Below are 26,163 nucleotides of genomic sequence, written 5' to 3' on the forward strand. Positions count from 1 at the left end.
GGAACACTGAAGATTTATTTGGTGGTGATGGTAGCATTTAGCTCAGGGGCACATGCTTTCAACTTCATTAATAATGTTATTACCCTCTTAAATTTCTCCAGCAATTTCAGTTTATAAAATGCATCCATAGCTGCTATTTTAATTGATCCTTACACAGTGCCTGGCAAGATACATATATATTTAAAGTTAGTTTTCCTCCCTTTCCTCTCAATTTAAGACCTTCCTCCTTGCAGAAGGCTTGCCTGATAAATCCTGCCCTCTAGTGATCATTTGCAAGATTTGCCCTGGGTCTGACGGCTGCTGTTACTACCTCTTTATTGTAGCCGCATAAACTATTCATTGTTTATTGTTCACCGATCCCCAGATAGAAGAGTTAATAGTTTGACAGTTTTCTCACCACCACCCCCACATCTCCCAGAATGCACAAAACTCAAACATGTGGCTAGATTGGCTGAAGACATCGATTGCCAACTCTCATCTAGGCCTAATGTGTTTTCACAGGAATTATAACTACTTGCCAATTGACTCCAGGAAGCCCTGTGTTTACTTCATCAGTTCATGGGGAAACCAGATCTTCAGACTCCAGTGGTCCAACATGCTGGAGAAAATGGCAGATCTCTTGGTAGGTGACTTGGATAGGAGATGGATTTGAAGATCGGGAAGCTGGGGACAAAATGGATTTTTTTTTTGTCCACTCACTAGAGGGTCATGACCTCAGTTTAAATTCAAATGAATTGAGACCTTTGCATTTGGAGGGCACCTGGCCCTTACCAGGTGGACTCGGGAATGGATACACAGTTTTCAAAGTCCCCAAGCTTTAAATCAAATTATCAGAATTCAGATCCCTGTTTGACTTCTTACTATTATAGGACTTAGGCCAGTTTCCTCATCTCCCAAGGGCTGGGTGTTGACAGCTTCCTCAGGAAATTGATAGATCCAGATGCACCTAAAATAAAATCCTATATCCCTAATGTGCTGACAGTCCTTACATAATCACACCTGTCTGCCTCTCTAACCCCGTGTCTTACACACGCTTCCTCCCTTACTTTGTTCCAACCAAATTTATCTCTTTTTGCTTTCTCGAGGAAACCAAGTTCTTTTAAGCATCCTAACCACCACCATGCTGTGCCCCCTGCCTGGGCAGCTCTCCATCTCCATTCTTCTCCTGCAGAGACCTGTCAGCTCCACGGCTCCGCTTTAGTGCATTTCTTCAGAGAAACTTTCCGATGCCCCCTCCTCCCTCTTATCCTCTCCCATAATGCCCTGTTCTTTATTTTCCCTGGAGTTCCTGCCTTAATTCACAATTTATTTGTTTATTTGTCCAATATCTAATAACCACTGATTTGATAATCTATAGTACCTGGCCCCTGGTAGGGACTAAATAATCATTTGAGAAATTGAATATGTAAAGTATTTAAAGCTGCCAATATGCAGTCAATGCTAGGTTGTCCCACCCAACCTCCAGGGCATCTTACACCCTCCCTTTGTGGCCCTTTCTCCTACTCTCACATTCCTCTTTCACCCGCCCACCTTACCAGGCCTTGTCCTCGAACCTCTGTTACAACCTGCCACACCAGATGACCTTTGTCTTCTCCCTCCCATTCCATTAGCACCTACACACTAGCCATTGATTTGAGTACATTGCAAATCACCTCTTCACTCTTCCTAGTACTGTTTCCCCTATTCCCTGATGGGTGTTGCTTCTGACAAACTTATAAGGAAAGAACAAATTCCTCTCTTCCATTTGCTTTATAATCCTTGTCTGCTTGTGTAAAGCAAAAGTACTTTGTCTTCGGCCGTGGGGATTCCCATGGAATCTGTAAGGCATCGGGGGAGGCTGGTCTGGTGTCACACCACGTGACGGCCATGTGTGGGGCTAGGCTTTGTAAGGCTAGTCTTGCTTCTTCTTCAGATAGAATACACAGTTTATTCCTAACAGACTCGACAAAAATCAGAAATGTTCCTAGAGGCCATAGGAGCCTTAGCACTCGTTTCTAATTCCATTCTCAGTGCCAGGAACCCCTCCATGCGTGGCATCTCAGTACTTCCTCAAGGCTAAAATGATTGAATGTTTGCTAAGTACCAAGCAGTGTTTGAAGAAGTTCACGCCCCCTACCTGTGGTAGGTGGGGCTATTATTATCCCATTTTACAGATGAGGAAACTGGGCACAAAGGGGTTGCAGAGTCTGGACTTGAACCTGGACAGTCTGACCCCACGGTTCCAAATCCTTAATAGCTCCATGATGTTGCCTGTTCTTATAGTGAAGAGGGGAAGCGGGGTACACACGTCCCCTGGCACCAGACTTCAGCGTGTGGTAGAGAAAGTTGTTTTTGTAAATTCTAGCAAAGCAGTGGCAGCGTATACCTTGCCCCTGGGCACCATTTTCCTTCAAGCCACTGAATGGAATCCTAGAATTTAGGCCCAAAAGGAAAAGTGCGATTATTAGGTATTCCAGCACACAGCCATTGCTATATACAGTATTTCCACCCACCCCTTTTCCCAGCCAAAAGCCCGTATAATCAGAAGAATTTATAGCCCTTTCATTTCAGAGATTATTCAATATGTTTATATTCCTGTATAGAAAATTGACTTGAAAATTGCTTTTGAAGTTTTTCCTAATTAGATCTAATTTACTCTACTGTGTTAGCTATTCCCCCATTGCATTAGATTTCTCCACAGGGTAGAGGCTAAGTAAATGAAGCCCAGCTGGAAAATGGATCTGTGAGAGAAAGAATGAGTTTGGGCAATGCAGGATCAATTCCAATTAAGAAAAGGAAGTTTCAAAGTTAGAATTATTTGTGTGCTTAGGGTACAGTAGCACTTCCCGGATCAAGCACAAGAAAGTGAGGAAAATCTTCCTCCACTTTGAAAATAAAAAAAAAAATTTAGCCAAATGCTATTTCTGGGATGCTACAATCAGTATCTCTGTTACAATGTTTGATTCCCACCCCTCATCCCTCCATCCCTGTGGTTTATTTCCAGGAAGAAAGTATAGAAGAAGTGAGAGAATTGATCAAGATTTCAGAGGATGCATCAGAAGAGAAAATGAAGATGGCACTCAGTGACTTTATCAGTCAAAGCAGGTATCAGGGGATACAGCTGGCATATGGGGAACTGTGCTTATGTGAAATCAGCTTTTAATTCCCTTGAAAAATTCATCGATTTCACATGCATTCAGATGGACATTTTAGGGTGTGGTATCTATCTCGAGTTTGTTTGGTAGTGCTAGCTACTACTGCTTCATGATACTTAAATAATGAAAGCATAAATCAAAGGAAAAAATAGAAAAGCAAAGCCAAGAAAGACTCACTTAAGAGACTCTTTATGAAATGAGAATATGTGTTAGTGCCCAGTATGGTTCTTGGCATTTGGTAGACACTCAACAAATATTTGAAAATTAGATGGATGAGTCATAAAAAATATTATTTAATATAAATTTTCATAGAGCATGTTAATAAGTATCAATTGATAACTCTTATTCCAGGTGGTAAATAGGAGAAAAAGATTTTAAAAATAGGATATATTAACAATAGACAAAAAAAAATAGGATATAGTAACTACCTATTACTGAGTAAAAAAAAATTACCTCAAAACTTGGTGACTTATAAAAACAGAGTGGTTAAATATGTTCTTTATAAGTTCTGTCTTTCCCAATCTTTCAACTACCCAACCATTTTTTACTTTAAAAAAAAAAGAAAAAGAAAATTATGTAGTTTTTTTCTTTCTCTTTTTATTTCTTTTTTCATTTTGAAAGATATGTATATATAGACACACACACACACACACATCAACATCACTGCTACTCTGCTGTGGGCTGTAAGTGCCACCTCTAATTCCCTTTAGGCATCTTTAAAAAACTTCATAAGCTCTTTATATTTTTAAAAATTCATAGCTGGCAATATGTGATGGTGTCCATTGCAGGGGAAAGGGCCTGTGGGGGTGGGGATATGCCAAAGGAATGGAAACTCATTTACCCAAAATACCTTTTTTTTAAAACTAAAGTTTATTCATTAAAACTGAAATGAATTATATCAAAATATATGTTGATACATGTTCATTGATACAACCTAAAAATTAGCCAAAACATAAAGCAGGGGAAAAAAAACATTGTTAAAAAAAATCAATAGCTCAATAATTTTTCTACATTAGGGCCCTACTCGGGGTGACAAGTATCATGCTCCTTTCAACCAACTGAAAACATATTCATGAGGGTCCAATGGAGACCAGAATATTAGTTTTAAATTTGGTAAACCTGGACTGGAGAAAGCAGCTCGGCCTGAGGTCAAAGTGGATTTCCTGCTCCCTCCACCCTCTCATGGCCGAGCAGCTGGGCTCCTGAGGCTCTCCCTCAGTGGAGGAGAGGAGGCTGTTCACAGCCCGCAGGTGGGCTGCGTCTAAAGCTGGAGAAGGAACAGAAACGTGCAATTGTCCTTTACTTTGAGAGATCAAAAGTTCTACCATGTCTCCCAAGCTGATCCATCCTGAGAGTGGAATGGAATTCCTGGTGCCTCTAGGAAAAGTGGGATTGGGGCAATAAGATTCCCTATTCAAAATAAGATATATATGTATATTTTTTTAAATTAAGATCAAGTGTAACTCTAATAGTATGCCCAAAGAGAATTTCTGGCCAGCAGGCAGGGTTCTGGTGTGGAACCTCTCATTGGGAGGTATGGCATCTTGGACTTCCTTTTTAAAATTAATTTTTAATTAACATTTTTCATTATAAAAGTAATACATTCTCATAGTAAAAATGAATGCAGAAATGTATAAATCAACAATGTTCTTATCTATTCTCTCTCCAACCTACTTTCCAGAGAGAACAGTTTTATTTTGCCCCCTGGACCTTTTTATCTGTGTTTGCAAACACACATTCATATATACATACACATAAAGATATTATATTTCTTCAAAAATGATATCACACTATACATTTTGTTCACCATGGTGCCTTTTCACTCAACATATCACAGGCATCTTCTAAAGTAGTGCAAATACTTGTCCCCAATATTCTATTGTGTGAATGGATCGTGATACGTTTAACTGGCCCCTTATGGTATTCAGGTTGTTTCCACTCATTTTGCTATTATAAACAGTGCTACCATAAACATTGCTGTGTAAACAAGTTCTTGCAAAATTGTTTAGTTAATTTTGAAGATTAGAATTCTACATACACATTTAATATTTGAAAGGTACTGTCAAATAACCTCTAAAACATAAAAATTTACACTTTTCTACAATAGAAGATAGAATATTTCCCCACATCATCACCAACCTTGAAAACTATACCTTTTTAAATATTTTCCTGACTGACAGATGAAACTGATATTAATTTTAATTTGCATTTAAGTTTTTACTAATGACAATAATATCCCCCCCCCTTTTTTTTTTTGGCCATTTATATTTCTTCTTTTAGGAATTGCATTAGTAACTTTTACCATTTTCCCACTGAGCACATTTTTAACTTTACCACCAAATGTTACTACTCAGTCCTTTGTACAGGTTTTTAAATGTGGGAACATAGTATTGAGACTAAAATATTTGCTTTGCATACAACTTTTCAGGTGAAGGGAACTACATTATTTTGTCTTTGTTGTTATGAATTTTAACAGTAAATTACAATGGATATAAATGGATATAAATGGAAAGAAAATGGAAAAACAAACATCCATCCCCCAAAACTAATCTGGGGCCAGAGCATCATTTCCAATTCTCATTTTGTTTCTTAGAAAAGTTAGTGCATCATTGCTTAATCCTAAATTAAAAATCTTGGCTCTGTGGCTTCATCAGCTTTCCTAATATGTGGCAAAAAGCATATTTGTAATCCTCTTGAATTATAGAAATGGATTATTGCCTAAATCGGCTTCAAAATTGTTTTTTCTTTTATAGAGCCTTTATCTCTGAAGCAGGAAAAAAGCCCAAGATGTTGAACCAAACCACTTTAGATAAGAAACGACTTACCCTCTGTTGGCAGGAGCTGGTATGTGAAAATCTATTTATAGTTTGAACAGAGTTAAAATGTGCTTTAAAAATAAACACCAGGAGTGAGGCAGAGTTCACAGACCAGACGAGGACAGAGTTCTGAAGGTCGTACATTTGTGCAGTGTGGAGGGGTGAGTGAGAAGGGTGATTGGAAAGGAACTAGCATTTATTGAATGCTTACAAAGTCCCACTTCCTATTCTGATGGTTGTTCTCTTGTTTATTTTCTTTACATTTATTTTTTGGTCAGAGGCTGTAGACTCTCTCACTTGGCCATCTGTCCCCCAAACTGAGATACCCAAAGAAATAACTCTATTCTCCCCCTCTTTGCTATCCTCCTATTAAGAATCATGTTAAAATGGAAGGGCCGTGCTTCCATGCACGTCCTGAGCCCCTGCCATGCCTTTCTGTGTCCTGAGCCCCTGTAGTGCCTTGTAGATGCTCAGCCTTTGTTGAGTGAGTGATGACTGAGAAACATCAGACCAAGTCAGATTCTCGATTATTTTGTCCCGAAACTTTAGCTCCAGCAATAACACAAGGGACATTTTGGTTGAAGCCATGATAATTATGTAAGGAAAAATCATGCCATGTTTGAGTTGTAAGGGACATTTTAAAGATGTGAGAGGGTCCCAGACTGTGATTTTCTAAAGGTGACAGCTAATTGATGGTAGTCCAGCAACTAAGATCCAAGTCTCCTAGTTCCTGGTTCATCCTTTCCACTACACCAGAATACTTCTTTTCTTCCTCCAGGATATTCAGGGGCCAGATTCCCACATTATATGAGGTCTTCTTCCTACCCCAGTTCTTCTTCAGCACCTCTAGCAACCTTCACCTGCCTCTGCAATGTCCATCCATTGTAGTTGTCCACAGTTCTATTGTCTTCTCATTGTCCCACAGTTCGTGGCCTGAACAAGTCCATGATATAAACAACCATCAATATCTTTGTAGTGACCCAGCTCTATCTCCCCACCTCTAAACCCATATTTCCAAACTCCTAATAGGCATCTCACCTGCTTGTCTGCCAGCACCTGAAACTCAATATATTCTACTGAACCCATCGTTTTCCCACCTAACCTTGATCCATGTCCTGCACTGGCACAGTTAGCTACATTTATTGCTCCAACCAGTGGCTTAAGAATCATACATTTATTGCTCCAACCAGTGGCTTAAGAATCAACTTTGAATCCTTCCTATCTTTCATCTTAAACAGCCAGTTGGACCCCAGGTCCTGTCAGTTCTGCCCCTTAAACACTCTGGAACTTTTATTCCATGTCTTCACCCCAGAATCACTGCCTAGACTTAGTTCCTTGGCATCTCTGGCATGGAAGGTTGCAACATCTTCCACACTACAACCAGTATCTTCTTTCTAAAACACAAACCTGATCAAGTTACTTACCACTTAAAGTCTTTGGAATCTTTAAATCATTCATAGGATAAAGTCCAGCAGGGCTGTCCACATCTGACTCCATCCTCACATCCCAGCCTTACCTCCCATGACCCCCTTCCCATATTTATATGCTTCACCCATTGTGAAGTCTCACTGATTACATGCCTTCACATGTAATTGTGGCTCTCTGGCTGAACTCTCCATTCTCTTCTTACTTCCTGGTGAATTCTATTAATTTTTTAGTTCTCAGCTTCAGTGTCACATCCTCCAGGAAACCTAGCATTGACCCCTCTAGTCCCATGATGCTCTGCACATTTAAAGTATTTGCATGTATTTCTTTCATCCCAACTTACTGTCAAAATCCCAGGTGAAGGAAGTACCGTGTCCTCTCCCCATTCCAGGCCTTGGCTCCTAATGTGTAGCAGGTGCTCAGCTCTTCCAACAGACATTTGCAGAATGCTTCCCATGTGCCAGGTACTGTGGTGCTAGAGACACAAAGCTGAAAACACTTGGTCCTTGTCCTTGAGGAACTTAGTGACATTGATTGGTTCATTCATTCCACAAATATTTAACACCTCCTATGTGCCTGGAACTCTACCCAACCTAGGGAACACAAAGTAAGAACAAGACAGAAGAGGTTCCTGCCCTAGTGAAGTTTAAGTGTTAGTGGAGAAGACAGAAGATAAACAGGTAAAAGGAAAAAACAAACAAACAAACAAACAAACAAATAAAAATGATTACAGGCTGTGATTTGAAGGGAAATTGTGGGGGAATGTAAGGCAGTGGTGATTTAAGCTGAGACCTGAAGGATGAGAAGGAACCAGCCATGTGGTGTCTAGGAGGAACGTTTGCACAAGAAGAAACAACAAGCCTTAGGATGGATGGAGCTTGGCATGTTCCAGGACCTCCTGGGACCAGTGTGCCTGGGACACTGTGAGTGGGGAGGATGCTATGAGATGATGCAGAGAGTAGGCAGGGACCAACTCACACAGGGCCCCGAAGCCACTGCAAAGAGTTTGGGTTTTTTTGTTTTATTTTGTTTTGTTTTTTTTTTGAAATAAATTCAGACTTACAGGAACAGTTGCAAAAATAATACAAACCCCATACACAGAACTCCAGCATACCCCAACCCCTCTCTACTGATACCCCGATCTACCAACTTTAATATTCTGTCACTTTACCATTTCTTTGTTTCCCTCCCTCCCTCCCTGTCTATCATCCATCATCTATTGCTCTGTCTTCTGAACATATGAGAACAAGTTGCACACATCCTTGAACAAATAATATAATTCACATATACATTTCCTATTAACACAAATATTCATTTATGTAATCACATTAAGTGTAGTTAAGAACAAGAAATTTAACACTGATATAAAGCTTACATTCTATATTTCATTTTTTTCCTTATGTCCCAATTGTGTCCTTTTGAGCCTTTTCTCCTCTATTCTTAGATCTCATCCAGGACTATCTATGGCATTTAATTGTCATTATCTGTTTAGACCTACTTTTTTTTTAAATTGTGGAAACATATATATAGCAGAAATCTTCCCATTCCAACCCTTCCAAGCACTCCATTTAGTGGGATTAATCACATTCACAGTGTTGCAATGCCATCACCTTCCCACCATCCATTACTAGAAACTTCCCTTCACCCCAAACAGAAACCCTACACTCATTTCTTATTAACTCCCCATTGCCCCTTCCCCCACTTCTTGGAACTCATACTCTACTTTTCATCTCTATGATCATATTCTCTAATACTTTCTTTGTGTTTACCATGGGGCTTAAATTTAACATCTTAAGTCTATAACAATCTTGTTTTCTTTGATACCAACTTAACTTAACTTCAATAGGACACATAAACTATGTCTCTATATTCCTCCATCCCCCCACCTTTATGTAGTTCTTGTCAAAAATTACGTATTTTACATTGAGTCCAAAACACTGATTTATCATTACACTTTATGTATTTTAGATCCTGTAGGAAATAAATAGTGGAGTTACAAATCAAAAATACAGTAGTATTGGTATTTATATTTACCCTGTGATCTTTACTGGAAATCTGTATTTCTTCATGTGGTTTCAGTCAATTGGTTAGTGTCCCTTCCTTTCAGCCTGCTCAATTCCCTTTAGCATTTCTTATAGGACTGATCTACTGGTGATGAAGTCCCTCAGCTTCTCACCCTCATTTTTAACCTCCAGGTGTTTGTGAATTTTCTAAGTCTCTGATGGTTATTGACTTCTATTTGTATTCCATTGTGGTTAGAGAATGTGCTTTGAACAAATTCATTTTTTTTTTTAATTTATTGAAGCTTATTTTTATGCCCCAGCATACGGTCCATTCTGGAGAAAGATCCATGATCACTAGAGAAGAATGTGTGTCCCGGTGACCTGGGATGTAATATTCTATGTATGTCTGTTAAAATTTTCTATATCTCTCTCCTTTCTGTGTTTCTCTGTCGGTAGGGCTCTCTTTAGTATCTGAAGTAGGGCAGGTCTTTTATTAGCAAAATCTCTCAGCATTTGTTTTTCTGTGAAAAATTTAAGCTCTCCCTCAAATTTGAAGGAGAGTTTTGCTGGATAAAGTATTCTTGGTTGGAAATTTTTCTCTCTCGGAATTTTAAATGTCATGTCACTGCCTTCTCGCCTCCACGGTGGCTGCTGAGTAGTGACTACTTAATCTCATGTTGTTTCCTTTGTATGTGGTGAATTGCTTTTCTCTTGCTGCTTTCAGAACTTGCTCCTTCTCTTCAGTATTTGAGAGTCTGATCAGAATATGTCTTGGGGTGGGTTTATTTGGATTTATTCTATTTGGAGTTCGCTGGGCATTTATGCTTTGTTTATTTATATTGTGTAGAAGGTTTGAGAAGTTTTCCCCAACAATTTCTTTGAATACTCTTTCTAGACCTTTACCCTTCTCTTCCCCTTCTGGTACACCAATGAATCTTAAAATTGGATGTTTTATTTTATCTATCATATCCCTGAGATCCATTTCGATTTTTCCCCCATTCTTTCTTTTGTTCTTTCATTTTCCATTCTGTGGTTCTCGAGGTCGCTGAGTTGTTGTTCATCTTCCCCTAGTCTTGTACTATGAGTATCCAGAATCTTTTTAATTTGGACAACACTTTCTTTTATTTCCATAAGAGCATCTTTTTTTATTTACTCTTGCAACTTCTTCTTTATGCTCTTCTAGGGTCTTCTTCATGTCCTTTATATCCTGTGCCATGCTCTTATTGTTTGTCTTTAGTTTTTTGATTAATTGCTCCAAGTACTGCATCTCCTCTGATCTTTTGAGTTAGGTGTTTAGGTTTGGGTTATCCATATCGTCTGGTTTTTTTCATATGCTTTAAAATTTTCTGTTGTTTTTGGGCTCTTGGCATTTGCTTTACTTGATAGGGTTCTTTTAGGATATGTAGGATTATTCAAAGATGAATCTCTAATTTGTCAGATCTACAGCTTGGTGGCGTACACTTTCTCGAACTAACCAGCAGATGGCGTCCATGAGTCACCTATTCCCCTCAAGTCAGTTCTCCCCAACTTTGTCTTTGTGGTATGTGGGGGTCTGGTTCTTGTGGGGTCCAATTGGTGCACCAAGTTTGGGTGTGTTGTTGATGCTGTCCACCCTGAATGTGGGGCATGTGTCTGGGTGGTTAGGGAGGCAGGGCACCTTTAATAACCAAACGTCCCAGTGTTCCTGGAGATTTAAGGCTGTTGCAAGAGTCTAAACCTTCATTTCAGTCTCGCCACAGGTGGTCTCTGCTGCTGACCCACAAGTCCTTGGTATTGGCATATGATTCCTGGGATTTCCAAGTGGGTCCCTCTTCTCAGCCATGCCCTTCCAGGGCCTCTGCTGGGGGAAGGCTGTGCTACATCACAAGTTCGTGCTGTCCCTCAAAGGAAGCCCTGGGCTGCTGGGCCGTGCAGGGGCGTTCACAGCCTGCTGTAAAGATGGCAGAATGGGGCGTGTTAACCTCTCCCTTTTAGCACCTCTCCGCCTTCCCAGTTCCGGGACAGCCAGCTGTGAGCGTGCAAAAGGCCACTGTCCATGCCTGATATTGTGGCGTGTGAGTGGTGTTGCGGAAAACACTTCCCGTCACACTGGGTCCCTTGGTGCGGCTCTGGTCCGCAGCTCTGGCGCTGGGCAGGAGTGTTCCCAGTCCGCCGGGAAGATGGCTGCAAGGGGCGTGTTTTTTTCTTTTTTTGGCTCACCTCTGCTCTCCACGCTCTGAGACAATTAGCAGCAGGTCCACAAAAGGCTATCTTACATGCCAGATATTGAGGTTTTCGCAAAGCCCGTTCCTGCTGCACTTCGCTTTGTGGTTCTCGCTGCCATATCTGCAGCCACTTTTGGGTTTTTTTTTAAAAAAGAACTAGTCCACCTCCAAATGCCAACCCACAGTTTCCCCACACCGCAGCATGGCTGCTGGACATTCAGCAGGTTCACTCACTCGTTTCAGAATGCAGACTCCTGTTTTCACCAAATGCACGGTCCCTGTGGATTTAGCAGACCTTGTCCAGCTGGTGCATCGCTGGAACTGGTGTTCTGGGTCACTCTCTGGCTTTTATCTAGTATTTTTCATGGAGGTGTTTTTTTGCCCTGTCTCTCCTAGACGCCATCTTAGGTTCTCTGCTCAAAGTCTTTATATCTGGGTTTTTTTTTTTTTTCCTACTGTTATAACTGTGGGCTGAATGAATCAATCAAAATAAATACTTTTGGATGCTCCAACCACTCATCCTGAGCTACCTGGTCGGTGTTTGTCAAATGATGCCCCCTTGTTCTGGAAGCATCCAACATACCTCTAGAAAGAGGTGGTGAGTACACTGATAGAGGGAAGGGACTCTGGACTCAGCTCAGAGTCAATTCCACCTCTGCATATTCCTCCTGCTTCCTCATAATAATGAGACATTATTATCATTTTTCTTAAGTGTCAGAAAGCCTGGGTTTGAGTCTGAGTTAACAAAGCTGTGTGTCTCAGTTTCTCATATGCCAAGCGAAGACGAGATGATGCTCCCTGCCTGCACATTCCCGTGGCATTTCTCTTCAACGGGCAGCGTGCATGGTGGGCCCTCACTAGCCAATGCGAGTAGCTCCGTGTGGCACTTCCAAGCATCGTCCAGAACTCTCCAGCCACGGCAGTGTTCTCTGTCCACGTTGGCTGAAAGATCTACACTGGCTCTTTTTTTGTTTTAGGAGGCAATAGCCAAGGAGGCCAAGGGCATCATTCAGCAGCAGCAGAAGAAGTTCTCTCTCGAGGAAATGATCCACGAAGCCCAAAACTTTGTGGACAAAATCCGCTTTCTTGTTGATGAGGTAATCGACTCTAAAGGCCAACCTCATTTGCAATATTAGGCTGAGCGTCTTCCTAGTGAGGTCTGAATGTTTAGTAAGGATGAAAGAGGGAGCACTGATTTTTGTGTTTTTGGTTTTTTTCCAAGTCTTGCTGGAAAAGATTTTTCCAAGCAGGCACTGCTAGTTTAGGGGATGAGAAAAGAGATTTTAAAATTAAGCTGAACATGTTTCTTATACATTATTTATTTTTTACAAAGCATGAGTGTTCAGTAGAAGTAAAAAGCATGTTCCCTGGTGGACTCAAGAAAAGTCAAAACAAGCCCTCTGTCTTTCATGAGTTTTCTACTATAAGAAGATTTAAGCCCATGTCCAGTAAAGGACAAGACAGCCTTTCATTTTAAAGTAAGTTGTAAGCAGTGCCCTCTGGTGACTACTAGAATGATCTAATAAGACCATCATGTTTCCATCTATCATGTTCTGAAGCTCCTTGTTGAAGCCTGAAAATATGGAGAAATTTCTTAAATTGGGTTTTGTGTGGAAGGTTTCAAGGAGAGGTACAGATTTATTGCTTCTGCTGTTCTCATAAGCTGTATTTCTTGTTGTGCATCAATTACTCCCTGGAGGCATCCCAAGCAGTGAGAGGCCAGCAGTCACTGGAATTTTAAGATGCACTCAGAAAGTCTGCACCAGGCACAGTGCCTCAGATCTGTGACCAAGGGACCCAGCGGCCAGGGACACCGCCATACCAGTGTCTGTTTCCGTATCAAGAGAGAAAGGAAGACCCTCTCTGGGCGTCAATTATACCCAAGTGTTATGGGGTTAGAAAGACAAAACATCTGCTTCTAGACCAGGAATGACAAATCCTAGTTTATGATAATATATCTCCTTATTTTTTTTTTTGGTAGTTATGTTGATACATAAATGTGCATTTCATTACATGGACAACATAATTGGTCACTTGGCAGGAAATTCTGCAATTCCTATCTTGATTAGCTCAACTTTAAAGTCACATTTTCCATTCAACTCAGCTGAGTTTCCCTGAATAACCCCCTAACATGGAGCTACAATCCTTGGGAATCATAGTTAAGGTTATCAAGTCCTTTGTAGAATTGTTTTCCATCTCTGAAGAGCAAATGGAAAGTCAATCGTGGATTTTCCTTTTTAAAATTTTAATGTTCTGGAAATGGTACCTGATTCTGAGGAGGTCCAATTCTTGAAGCTAAATCATTATTACAAGAGTACCCTTTCTCCTTCCCCCAAAAATAAATCCATGGAAAGGTGTAGAAAATATTTGTTTTACAGATGGAGAAAAGTTGACCACCAGAGGTGCCAAATCATGGGTCCAACTTGCATATCCTCAAAGAATAAGAGCTCTTTGGCATAGAGAGGTTAAATATACTTCTAATTCATGACCTGAAGCTCTCCCTTCTCAAGGAAGCTACACTTAATTTGCTTGATTACATAGACGCTTAGTTACATCAATGTTTTATATCATAGAATTTGTTTTGCAGGAGAAGAGGGGCTGTTTCAGAAAAGGGGAACCCTGAAATTGCACTTGTTAACTACCAGCTTACCAAATCCCATTCCCCTTTGTTTCCACAGCCACAGCACACCATCCCTGATGTCTTCATCTGGATGCTCAGCAATAACAAGAGAGTGGCATATGCCCGTATCGCCTCCAAAGACCTGCTCTATTCCCCCATCAGGGAGCAGATGGGCAAACACTGTGGGAAGATCAAAACTCATTTCCTCAAAGTAAGTCTGCGCTAGTTTAGACTGAAAGAAGGGACATCTCTGCTTATTCTGGGATTCTCCATATTTCTGTGTCCATATCTCTGACTCTCCCGCAGTGCTTTCAAAGGTACGAGGACAAGTAGAACACCTTGCACTTTTTGAGTCAAATTGCAATTCAGTAGACTGTCTTGAGGCTGTTTTCCAATTACCATGTTACCGGATACATATAAGTTCCTTTTTCATCTAGTGGGTGTACCACAAGGTCATTTTAATTTTTATTTCTTTCTTACTAGTAAGAATGAACATTTTTCTATTAGTTTTCTCATCGTCTTTCCTCTTGCGCAATTTGCCGTATCTTTTCAAATAAGCTAGTCTTTATATTTTTAACAGATTTCAAAGAAAATTGCAAGAGGAGTGGTTTATATTCCACAGAACTGCTAGCTCAGGATTCTGGTAACTTTAAATTGTGGAAATATGATAGTCTTTTCAATCTGGGGTCCCTTCAGCCTTCATGCAGAAGGGGTCCCCAATTCCCAGTGAATGGGATGAATGGACCCTCACAGACCTTCTCTCTCTGGATGAATTCTTCTAACTTTAGATTTGAGCCTTTCTTTGAGATCCTAGGTATTTTACTGTTGCTATAAAGAAATTTCTATCCTATCAGGTAGACATGAGCAATATGGGGGAAAAGTGGTCCAAAGGTTTAACACTCCCTTGGACTGGCAACAATTGTGTGGTTCAACTGATTAATTTTTCTCACCTCTTGGTAGACTGTCCTGCCAATTTCACTTCTGGTTTCTTGTTACAACATAATTATTCTTCTACTGCCTGAAAGGGAGAGTAGAGATGTGTAAAATTATGTCATATGAGGAATGGGTGAAGAGATAGCAATGCTTAGCTGAGAAGACTTGACCGTATGGTAGAGACCTTTAAGTAGGGCTGCCCTATGGATGAAGATTTGCGTGAATGTGTGTGTGTGTGTGTGTGTGTTTTCAGAAGATAAAATCAGGCCCCACAATAAACATTATAAGGAAATAGTTCCCTAAAGGGAAGACCGTAATGGGTTCCCCATCCCTTGAGGTGTTGGCAGAGGCTGGACATCTTGTGATATAACTATAATGTAAAGCAGTTAGATCAGATACCCTTTAAGTGCTGTCCAACTTCCAGAGTCCACTACAGATGGGATTGGTAAATGTTGCAGACAGAGGGTTCACCATATTGAGCATGAGAGGCAGTGTGGGGTGATGGTTTACAGCTGTGGGCTTTGACATAAGCTGGATGTGGGTTGAAATTCCAGGGCTAATATTTACTAGCAGTGTGACCTTGGACTTAATAGCCTGTGCTTCCTTCCCATATGTCATCTGTCAAATGGAGATGACTGTGAAGATTAAGTGAATAAATGCATATAAAGTTCAGAGTTGTATACCCCACAGTGTAATCACTCAACAACTGTTAGCATTAAGAAAATTGGTCATCCAACTTCCCAGAGGACATTTCTGTAATTGTGCATCTCCTTCACATCCAGTGAGTTGTTCATGGCTCTGTATCTTATTTTCTGTCATATATCTAAAATGTTGTTTAAACCCATCCTTGTAAAACTATACCTGAAAAACACAAACTCACCCAAGCCATTCACCACATATATCAGTGTTTTTCTTCAACTTCTCATCCAAGGCATGCTGGATTGCAAGAAAAATTTGTCTTAAAAATAGCAAATCATTTCGGATGGGCCTGTGCTAAAAATTCTAGGACATTGGTATAATGTTACTCCCTCTAAATATTTTGATGTAACAGGGCATTATTTAAAGTTAGAACAGAGAACAACTATCAAAAAAAAAAAAAAGCCAGAGGATAGACCTTACTGAGAATACAGAACCTTTGCCCTGTGACTTTCATATCTGTGTATTATTCCTTATCACTGTGCCTGTAAGCCTTGAATTACTTCATCTGTATTTTCTTTTTGCTGTTGGAATGGCTTTGAGTGAGTGTTTTCTAAATCCTGTTGAATTCAATTGCACTGACGTGATGAAACATCTCGATAAGATGATTCAGCAAAATTAATTTCATTCCTTTTTTAAATTGTCACCCCTGCTTTTCGCTCCCACCACCACCTCCCCTTACCTCCCTATCTCCTCACTGAATTGGTAAGTCTGAAAAGAGCCAGGGTTGCACCACGGAGAGAATGTCTTCACATATTTCCCACTCAGGCCTCTTGGCTAGAGATCAGGAAATAGAGTAAGACAAGCTTTGATGCAAATCTCTGGTTTCTTATGGAACAGTTGTCCTTAGCATGGCTGGGTAAAACAGCCCTCATTCAAACACCTTTACAGGCTGCAGTTGTATCCCTCCCCTGGGGTTGCACAATGCCTCCTAAGGCTCAGAGAAATCTTACCGTCAAGAAACATCTTTAATATTTTTAACTCATGTTTCCCCAGCATATTCACCCAGAACACCTATTTTCAAGTTTAAGAAAACAGCTTTTCCTAGGGGCACAATTTGGGGAATATTAATCTAGAGTAGCTTCTTTGCTTTACCTCTGAGTCATGTGGTTCAATAATGGTAACTCTTTAACTGCAACCAGGGTTTTATGATCCTTGGTTCCCTGAACTTTTTTTTTTTCCTACTTAAATATATTTATAATGCTGCTAAAAATATTGGAACAGAATTTTCAGAACTCAGCCCGGTCCCACCATCCAAAAGAAAATTAGAGTTCTACTCTTTCAATCTCATCCCTGCTGTGCCCCTCATGACTGGAAGATGGAAAAGGACATTCATTACCCAAAGGAAACTCTTCCTATAAAGAGAGCCGGATACACTTGGAGTCCAGAAGGTGGCGCTCAACCTTCTTTTCCCTTGAGGGTAGACTCTGCCCCGAGTTTAGTCTTTTCTTCTCCAAGCATCTGTTGGTTGCATTAGTTGATGCCATCCAGCCATTAAATTGGTTCCATCCAGCTTTCCATAACATGCAGCAGAAAGTGGTGAATGAAAGATACACTTTGGTGTCCTGCTCCAGGATGAAACATCTACAAGACAAGGAAACCTTTACTGTCTGTTCTAGTTTGCTAATGCTGCCAGAATGCAAAACACCAGAAATGGATCGGGTTTTCTAAAGGGGGTTTATGTGGTTACACAGTTAGAGTCTTAAGGCCATAAAGTGTCCAAGGTAATACATCAACAATCAGGTACCTTTGCTGGAGGATGGCCAAAGGCATCCGGAAAACCTCTGTTAGCTGGGAAGGCATGTGGCTGGCATCTGCTCCAAGTTCTGGTTTCAAAATGACTTTCTCCCAGCACGTTCCTCTCTAGGCCAGAAGCTCCTCTTCAAAATGTCACTCTCAGTTGCTCTTGGGACATTTTTCCTCTCTTAGTTTCTGCTTTCAATGGCTGTCTTCAAACTGTCTCTCATCTGCAGTTCCTCTCTCAGCTCCTGTGCATTCTTCAAAGTGTCCCTCTTGGCTGTAGCAAGCTCACTCCTTCTTTCTGAGCTTATATAGTGCTCCAGTAAACTAATCAAGGCCCATGCTGAATGGGCAGGGCCACATGTCCATGGAAATTATCCAATCAGAGTCATCACCTACAGTTGGGTGGGTTGTATCTCCATGGAAACGCTCAATCAAAGAATTACAATCTAATCAACATTAAATATCTCTGCCCACACAAGATTACATCAAAGATAATGGCATTTTGGGGAACATAATATACTCAAACCGGCACACTGCCCCTCCCTTTTAAGCTAGCTGCATGGACCAGGACCCCCAGGGGAAGCGAGTCAGGGTTGGGAGAGGCTAAGACTTTAGCCTTCTGTCTCGTGTAATTTTTATACACTGGTGGTCATAGTTTCAATGCACTTTTGCATTCTGTCATTAATTTTTTTCTGTTTTATTTTTAAATACCTTATGGTACCATTCTTAAAAGGAAAGGATTCCCTATGATTGATGAGGCTGCAGGGGCACAGCAGAGAGGACGGAAAGTGAGGGAGGAGGAGGAAGACGTGGGAAGACACACAGCTGGCTGAAAGCACGTGTGAAATTAAAATGGGAGTCTGTTTCTGAAAGCACCCACGAAGGTGCTCAATAATTGGGTGAATCCCAATTGGAACACTTAAGGGAGAGACTCTGCCTTGTCTTGCAAGCAGTTTAAATTTGTGTTTTTATAAAAATATGTACAAGCCACAAACTTTAGGGTTGGGGCCGTAGTCCTTGTCTAACACATTCATGAGGTGTTAGCTGAGTTTCAGGCTCGAACCATGAGTTCACACATACATTGTTTTCTTCGTGGTAGGAATGGATGATGCTTTTTGTTGCCGCTTTAATTTTACTTCACGAAAAAGTATATGGGACCTTCTTGGGGCGGTGTAGCATAGTAAGTTAAGAGTCTTGACGCTCAAGTACTTAAACTGTCATCCTTAAGCCAGAGGGCTGGCATCAATGGGTAGAAATGAAGACTCACCCCACTCCAGACCTGAGTCAGAATCTGCATTTTAACCAGGTGCCCAGACCATCACAGGCATCTATGTGAGCACGAGCCCTGAGAGCTGGGCAGAGCTGGGTAGAGCCGGGGTGAGTCTTGGCTCTATCTCTGCCTTGGCTGTGACCTTGAGCAATTGTCTTAACCTCTCTGCACCTCTGTTTCTTCCTCTTTAAAATGCACATCAGAAAACGATGTATCTTTTTGGAGTCATTGTGAGGATCGGTGATGTCAGTACTTACTAATGGTATGCAGGTAATATGACATTTTGTCTGTAAGGAAGAAACTTAGACCAGGGCCTGGAATGATGGAAGTGTTCAATATTGCTAAATATTATCATTATTATGGAAGAAAGGATTATTCACTCAACACATACTCAAGTACTTCCTGGGCACCAAGCACTCTTTTCGACATTGGGGACATCAGTGTGAACCAACAGACAAAAATCCCTGCCCTTGTGAACTGATGTCTACTAATGGCAGAGGGATTGCTTTGATTACAACGAAATAATCTTAGACACTCAATAAATATTTGTTTTATTGAAAAAGGGCTCAATACGTTTTAGCTATTATTATTACTACTACTGCTGCTAGTATTATTATTGTTGAAATGATGACTTGAGGATTACCTGCCTTATTGTAATTTCAAAAATGACAGGTTGCAGAGTGCTTGCTTTTGTCAACAACAACCTGATTTTAAGGGCTCAATCGTTATTTGTTTTATTGAGCTGAATAAATAATGGCATCTCTCTCCCTAAAATGTAAAATCCAAACTCCTCCATGTAACAGGCAAGCCTCTTCAGTCTCATCTGTGCCTTTCTCCATGATAGCTCTCATGCTCACTGGTTACAATTCCTTCTTTTCTGAAAGCTCTGGGCATTATTTCTGGCACAGAGGAAGCACTCACTAAATACCAGCTCATATTTTCATTATTGGTTCCTGTCCCCATATCTTTGCTCATGCACTTCTCTCTTCCTGGGATCCCTTTTCAACTGGTCCACTTCCAAAGTACCTTTTAAGCTTAGCCCAGCCAAACCCTTGAGTCTTAAAGATAAGATGGAAATAGCTGCTACTTCTTCATTGCCCCCTTAGCATTTCCTCTCTTAAACTTGGCGTTGCATTTAAATGAATACAAGTTGGCCTTGAGGAATGGCCAGGACTGTGTCTCAGTCATTCTTATGCCCTCTTGGTCTCACTCCCTCAGCAAGGGCCTAGCAACACTTGTAATTGCTGAATTGAGTTGCTCCAGACCCATTTATGAAACCCACAGAACAATCTAGAAAGGCAAAGAAACTGCTCAATTTTGGGGCTCAGGGGTGGTCCACAGAAGCCCTGGAAACTGTCCAAGCAAGTTCTGTCCTCTCATAATAGGATTTGTGATCCTCTCTGGAAGAGGAATAGTGCAGAAGAAAGGGGAAATTACTGAGAGGAAGTTCTAAGAAACACTAAGAGGAGACATTTAGAAGAGTCAACAAAATTCAGACAGTCTCAAGTGCCACAGGCCACTCTCAGAATGATGGCTTCGTCAGCAGTCCTGAACACAGCCACAAACCTGGGACTCCGTTAAGGAGGCGGGGGTCCCCTAATCCTAGTGACTGAGAAATAAGGGAGCCATACTCTCTGAATTGAGTCGTGTCCTTCGCATCTTGAGACTACATATGTGTACACACCTATGTACATACACACTCCCCTATGCACACACTCACACTCACTAATACACAGAAATTCAAAGAAACATAGATATACATTTAATCAGTAAGGGATTTGAAACCATGCTGCATAAAGAAGGGATAAAGCAGTTCTAGGCATTTAGCCAAGGCTGAAAGGACATGGTAGATCTAGAGAGGTAGGTTTCTCCAAGCACGTGAAGGCCTGATACATGGAAGAAGCATTTGTGTTCTTCTGAATGAACCAAAGGGGCAGAACCGTGACCGGTTCCAGGGAAGGAGACTTCAGCTCAGTGTGAGGAAGAGGAGGAGGCAGACTATGAGGGTTCAGAGTCTAGAGTCCAAATTTGGAATCATCTTTCCCGAGTTTGAGCCCTGGCTCTGTCTCCTAAAAGCCGAGTGAGCAAAAGCAACTTATTTAATCCTGCTGAGCTTGAGTGTCCTCATCTAGGAAACAGGGGCAGTCCTGGCACCCCGATTAGATACAGATGATCCAGTGCTTGGAAGTGCGTTTCACAGGCCTGTTTAAGATTCAGGCCCCACTGGACCAGGACCCTCCTGGGAGTCCAGCATCATGGCAACTGGGATCATAGCTCTCATCTTGGAATAAGACGAGTCCCCAGGAACTGCTCTCCAAACACACCCCCAGGCTCTGTCCCCATAAGAGGACCTCTTTCCTCAAAGAGTGAGTCCCAGAGGTGGCTCCTGCTAACCAGGCGGACTTCCCTGTGTCCTTCCCCAGCTTCCTGGAAAACGGCCAGCCGGTTGGTCGGTGCAAGCGAAAGTGGACACGTACCTGTGGTTGGGCTCCACCAAATACTCGGGCGCCATTTTGGACAACTTGCCAGCAGGCTATGAAGCAGAAATGCCCTCCAAAGTGACTGGCGCCAACCACCCCCCAGCCAACCTGCTCTACCAAGGTATGAAGCCCACTGGCAAGAGGGTCATTAAATGTTTTTGGTGGGCTTGTAAGAAAACAGTGAGGAGGACAGCCTGGCATTAGTTGTTTGCATGCTCTCTTATGATCAACTTATTTGCCTTCTTCTAATATAGTTTATAAATTTTCTTCCAGTGTCTCAGCTAAAAAGAATGAGAGGAAGTCCTTAAAAACTCTGGGATAAAATTTTATGTTTTATATGTTTATGGGGAGAAAGCAATGTGCATTTCTTTGTAGGCAGACTCTACAGGTTGAGTTTTCATTTTAAGCAAAAGATGTTTTTAATAAATATCAGTAAGTTCTTGTGTTGATGTTACCTGGGTAGAATTGAAGCAGATTTTCTTTTGACATGGCACTGGGGTTTTGACCTATAAAGAGCAGACATTTACATTTCCCAGTAATGCCCCCGTGGAAACTGATATTAGTGGGGTCACACATGTTTCTCTAGCTTGCTTCTTGGTTTGGCTGCTTATAGAAATTCAAAATGCTTTATGTAATCTTTTCTTCTATGGAGTATTTTCTTGGAGTGCCCCATGTTTAAATTTTCATACAGTTTTGAATTTTATTATAAATATAAATTACTTACAGTTGCATTTTGGATTGTTTCCAAATTATTTCTATTTGCATGGTCTGTTGCTTCTGAATCCAAATGAAGCAGGCTCAATTTTACCTTCATTTCTTCTGAGGTTGAGCTTGGAATCAAGCCCATGTTGGAAACACTGGAGAACTGTTTGCACACCCAGGTTTCCTGTGTTGCACATGTCTCTTCTGATATCAGTGCCCTCGGCTGCCAAAGGAATCTAAGACGCTCCATAGTTAGAGAAGACAAAGTCCTGGAGATATTTATTTGATGGCTCAGCTGGTAGTTTCTCCTCCTAATATCAGTGCATAAGAGCAAGGATATCCCTGTCTAGTCTCTTTTTGGAAAGTGCATAGCATCTACCAAACGGCAAGCATTGTGCTCTATACTTTATACATAAGATTTTGTTTATTTCTCACATCGGCCTTGGAAGTTTTCTTCATTTTACAGATGGAGAAAGTAACAGCCCAAGATCACAGCTAGTAAATGGTGAAGCAAGCTATCTCCAAATTCTGCTTTCTTTCCATTGCTTTCCATTCTGCCTTGAGTTTTTGTCTTTGGTTGGAAAACACCTGCATTGAGTTATCTTCCTATTTCTATAGACACTATCTGTAGAGATCCCAGGGACTTGAACATGCTTGCTGTCCCAGCTACTAATAATTCAGAGGAGGAGAAAGACTTTTTCCAAAGCTTTCTGATCCTTTGCAGTATATTGTTTTCATGGAAGGAACTAACAAACTTCCTTTGCCATGCCCTGGCATTGGCAGGCCTTGGCTGCCTTCCACACTCTCTGGAGAATTTTGTTTATTCAGCCATTTTATGCTTCAGAAAATATCCACTCAGCAAATAATTAGTTTGCATCTACGCTGTGGCATGCACAGTGGAAGATCTAGTGAGGGGGTCCAGGGATGAGTAAGAGGTGATCCTCGTTCTCAAGCTGGGGCAATTAGATCTTTAATAACCCAAAGGAAAAAAGTGAGCAATAGCAGAAGAGATGGATCACCAAAGTGTGAAGAAAACACAGCACAGGATGACTTGATTAGTCCAGGGAATAGAGCTGGTAAGACTGACGGTTTCACAGAAACAAAAGTTGAGACTAAATATCTGGCACCCACTGGAGTTGTGCAGCGTGCTGCCTGTGGGGTGGTACTTGGGAGCCCTGCTAAAATTCTTGGCTTGGTCACTTCAGGGGCAGCTGGTGGATGTTCTCAGGGGATGAGACATTCCCAAGTTCACTCCCAGCTGAGAACTGTGCCTCCCTGTGTGATGTAAGGGACAGGTGGGCCAACTCTAGACATCTTCTATCAGCAAATTCCTATGCCATCTGCTGAACATTCCATTCTTTGCTGTTGCCATTTTTAGTGGGCCCATCCTGCCCACTTAATGGTTTATTGGTATATGTGGGGGTGTGGGGTGGGAGGAGGACTTGGAACAGGGTCCAAAGAATCACGTCTCTGGTCCCCCTGGGTGACTTGGTGAGATCTGGGAGCATCCTGTGCTGCAAGTACCTGGACTTGGTTTGGGAGTGTGCAGACCTCAAGTTTCTAAATACTTTGCAGGATCAGAGTTGGGACAGATATGGTTGCTACGTTTCAGACTCTATGCTTGTTCCCACGTAGCCAGACAGTGGGTGGAGCGGAGGGACAGGAACATGTCCAGGCCTCCTGTCAATCCAGCAAGGAATTGTCTTTGATACCCGCTGCCTTCCCTGCCCGTCGTCCTGCCAGATGGAGGCCAAGTCTCACAGCATTGCTTCAAGCTTTCTCCAAGCCCCTTCTCAATTCTATCCCCTCTACCACTGCATGAGGTCGGGCCTTAAGACTTCCCACCTAGAGGGAGCCAAGCTGGCTCCTTGTTGATCCCCCTCTCTGGCATCTCTTCTCTCCCTTGCACCCTCGACTCACAGTTTCTTCTTCCTAAAGCTTTGCTCTGATATCATCAGCTCCTATGCACAGACCTTCAAGAGCTCCTTATTGCCTGCAAAACTAGGTAGAAGGTCTCAGTTAGGCTCCAAAGTCTTGGGCAATGTGCCCATAACTATCTGGGATGCTCTACTCCAGCCAAACCAAACCACGTTCTGTCTGGCTCTTTTGTTTTTGTCTTGTCCCACCCTGCTGCAGCCACTTGGAATGCTCTCCACAGCTTTCCTGAACCCCACTGCCCAACCCTGCCTATCAAATGCTGCCATTCTTGAGGGTCAGTGCCACCTCCCCCAGAGTCATCCCTTTCTCATTTGAGTGTGCTTTTGCAAAATGTGGATTTTTCTTATTTTATGTGAAGAGCACTATGTTACATACCCCATGCTGCTCCTGTCTTTTCTCACTAAGCACTATCCATTCTGCTATGTAAGCCTTGAATCCATCATTTCTAACTGCTGCACTCTACTCCTGACTTATTTCCTGTCCACTCCCCCAGCGATGGCCTCCTGCTTGCTTCCCGCTGCCCACCACCACAAGTAACACTGCAACGGACATCTTCACAACCACATTTAAAGTCCTTCCCATGTGCCAGGCACCATTCCCAGCCCTTCAATCCCCTCAATAATCCTACAAGATGGGAATTATTATTGCCCCCATTTTACAGACGAGGAAAGAAAGGCAAAGAGAGGTTTAGTAACCTTGTATGAGTCCACCTCCCACCCCCAACTTTAATCTCCCGTGTCCTTTGCCTGTCTCTCTCGCAGGACACCTGTCATCCCTGGCTTCCTGTCCCTGTGATTTCGGTGCTTGTCTCTTTACCTGGAACTCTCTCCCCAGAGCTCTGGAAAGGCAGGAACTATGTCTCTATGTCTCAGTTACCTTGGAATTCCAGGGACAGGACTGTACCTGGTATACAGCAGGCACTCAAAATGACGTTGGCTGGGCGAATGGAAGAATGGATGAATGGTGGCTCAATACATGCATTGAGTTTATTGAAGTGAAAACTATTTGTGGAGCAGCCCCTTTCACACATGTGCACCCCCCCCACACACACACATCAGAGGAAACGGGAGAAAGAGACTGAATTATTAGGGAGGAAAATGTGATATTTTAGAAAGAGCAGTGGGTTTTGGAATCAGACAGCGATGAGTCCAAATCCAGGCATTTGGTAACTCTGCAAACTCTGCACAAGTGTTTTAACCTTTTCACACCATTTTACTCCTCTGTAAAACGGGGATAATGATACTGGTTAAATTATGTTTGTCTGCAGACAGGCATGTCTTTCAGCTGAGAGCTCACATGTACCAAGCCCGGGGCCTCATCGCGGCCGACAGCAACGGACTGTCAGATCCCTTCGCCAAAGTCACGTTCCTCTCCCACTGCCAGACCACCAAGGTAATGGGGAGCCCACCTGCCTGCTCCCGCGGCGGCCTCCCACCCACCCGTAGCAGAGCCCAGGAAAGAGCAACAGGGCCCCTCGCAGATACTGGTGTTGCTGGGAGTGTGGGTGTGTCAGACTCAAAGCACAGGCATGTAAGGAAGAGAGGGGCAGCTATTTTCTACTGGGATGCATTGTCCTGCTGCAAGGGGAGCAGGTGCTGGAGAAGAGGAGGGAGGAGGAGGGGAGAAGGTACCTGGCCCTGCTGCAGCACCTGCTGAAGTGCCAGGCACAACACCACCACGGTGGGGAAAGAACAAAGGAGAGAACAACACATAGAGAAACAACCCTCGGGAGGTTCATGATGCGATCATTAGCGAGCGGTCCTGGTGGCAGGAACTTTTTCCAGCTTTGGGACCAGGAGGCCTAGACCTGGCCTTGCAGCTTTGTGCTTCCCCAGCTGGGAGGCCCGGGCACCTTTCACACCTCCACGTCCACGTCCCCTCCTCTGCAAAATCCTGCTTGGAAGTGGTGGTCCTGAGGATTGGAGATGGGTCAGATGTGTTTCCTCGTGCACCCTCCCTTCCCTTTACACAAGCACTGAAATGTGAAAGGCTCCTAATCAGCAAAAGTCCGACAGGATGCTTCTCTCCCTGGATGGTGTCCCCGAGGATTCACAGCTCTGACGGAGGGAAGCTCAGTAAAGAATTTGGCCCTCTTGGGGAGCTAAGACACAGGGAGAGACCTGAGGCTGCGTCTTAGCTCATCCACCCTCTAGCCACATGTCTTTGGACAAGTAACACAACCCCACCAAACAGGTTTAT

General features: G+C 42.3%; 1 protein-coding gene across 2 annotated transcripts in view; it reads left to right on the plus strand.

Annotated features, from left to right (window-relative positions):
- The window catches only part of FER1L6 (fer-1 like family member 6), a 156,113-nt gene that overhangs the window by 68,716 nt on the left and 61,234 nt on the right, over positions 1-26,163 (plus strand). For both annotated transcript variants that reach the window (XM_037803393.1, XM_037803394.1), the window contains exons 14-20: positions 502-622; positions 2,984-3,084; positions 5,888-5,978; positions 12,560-12,679; positions 14,261-14,413; positions 21,268-21,445; positions 25,232-25,356. In XM_037803393.1, coding sequence (XP_037659321.1) covers positions 502-622; positions 2,984-3,084; positions 5,888-5,978; positions 12,560-12,679; positions 14,261-14,413; positions 21,268-21,445; positions 25,232-25,356 — 889 coding nt within the window. The remainder of the gene's footprint in view (positions 1-501; positions 623-2,983; positions 3,085-5,887; positions 5,979-12,559; positions 12,680-14,260; positions 14,414-21,267; positions 21,446-25,231; positions 25,357-26,163) is intronic.

Source organism: Choloepus didactylus, chromosome 14, assembly GCF_015220235.1.
Source record: "Choloepus didactylus isolate mChoDid1 chromosome 14, mChoDid1.pri, whole genome shotgun sequence".
Classification (NCBI taxonomy): Eukaryota; Metazoa; Chordata; class Mammalia; order Pilosa; family Megalonychidae; genus Choloepus; species Choloepus didactylus.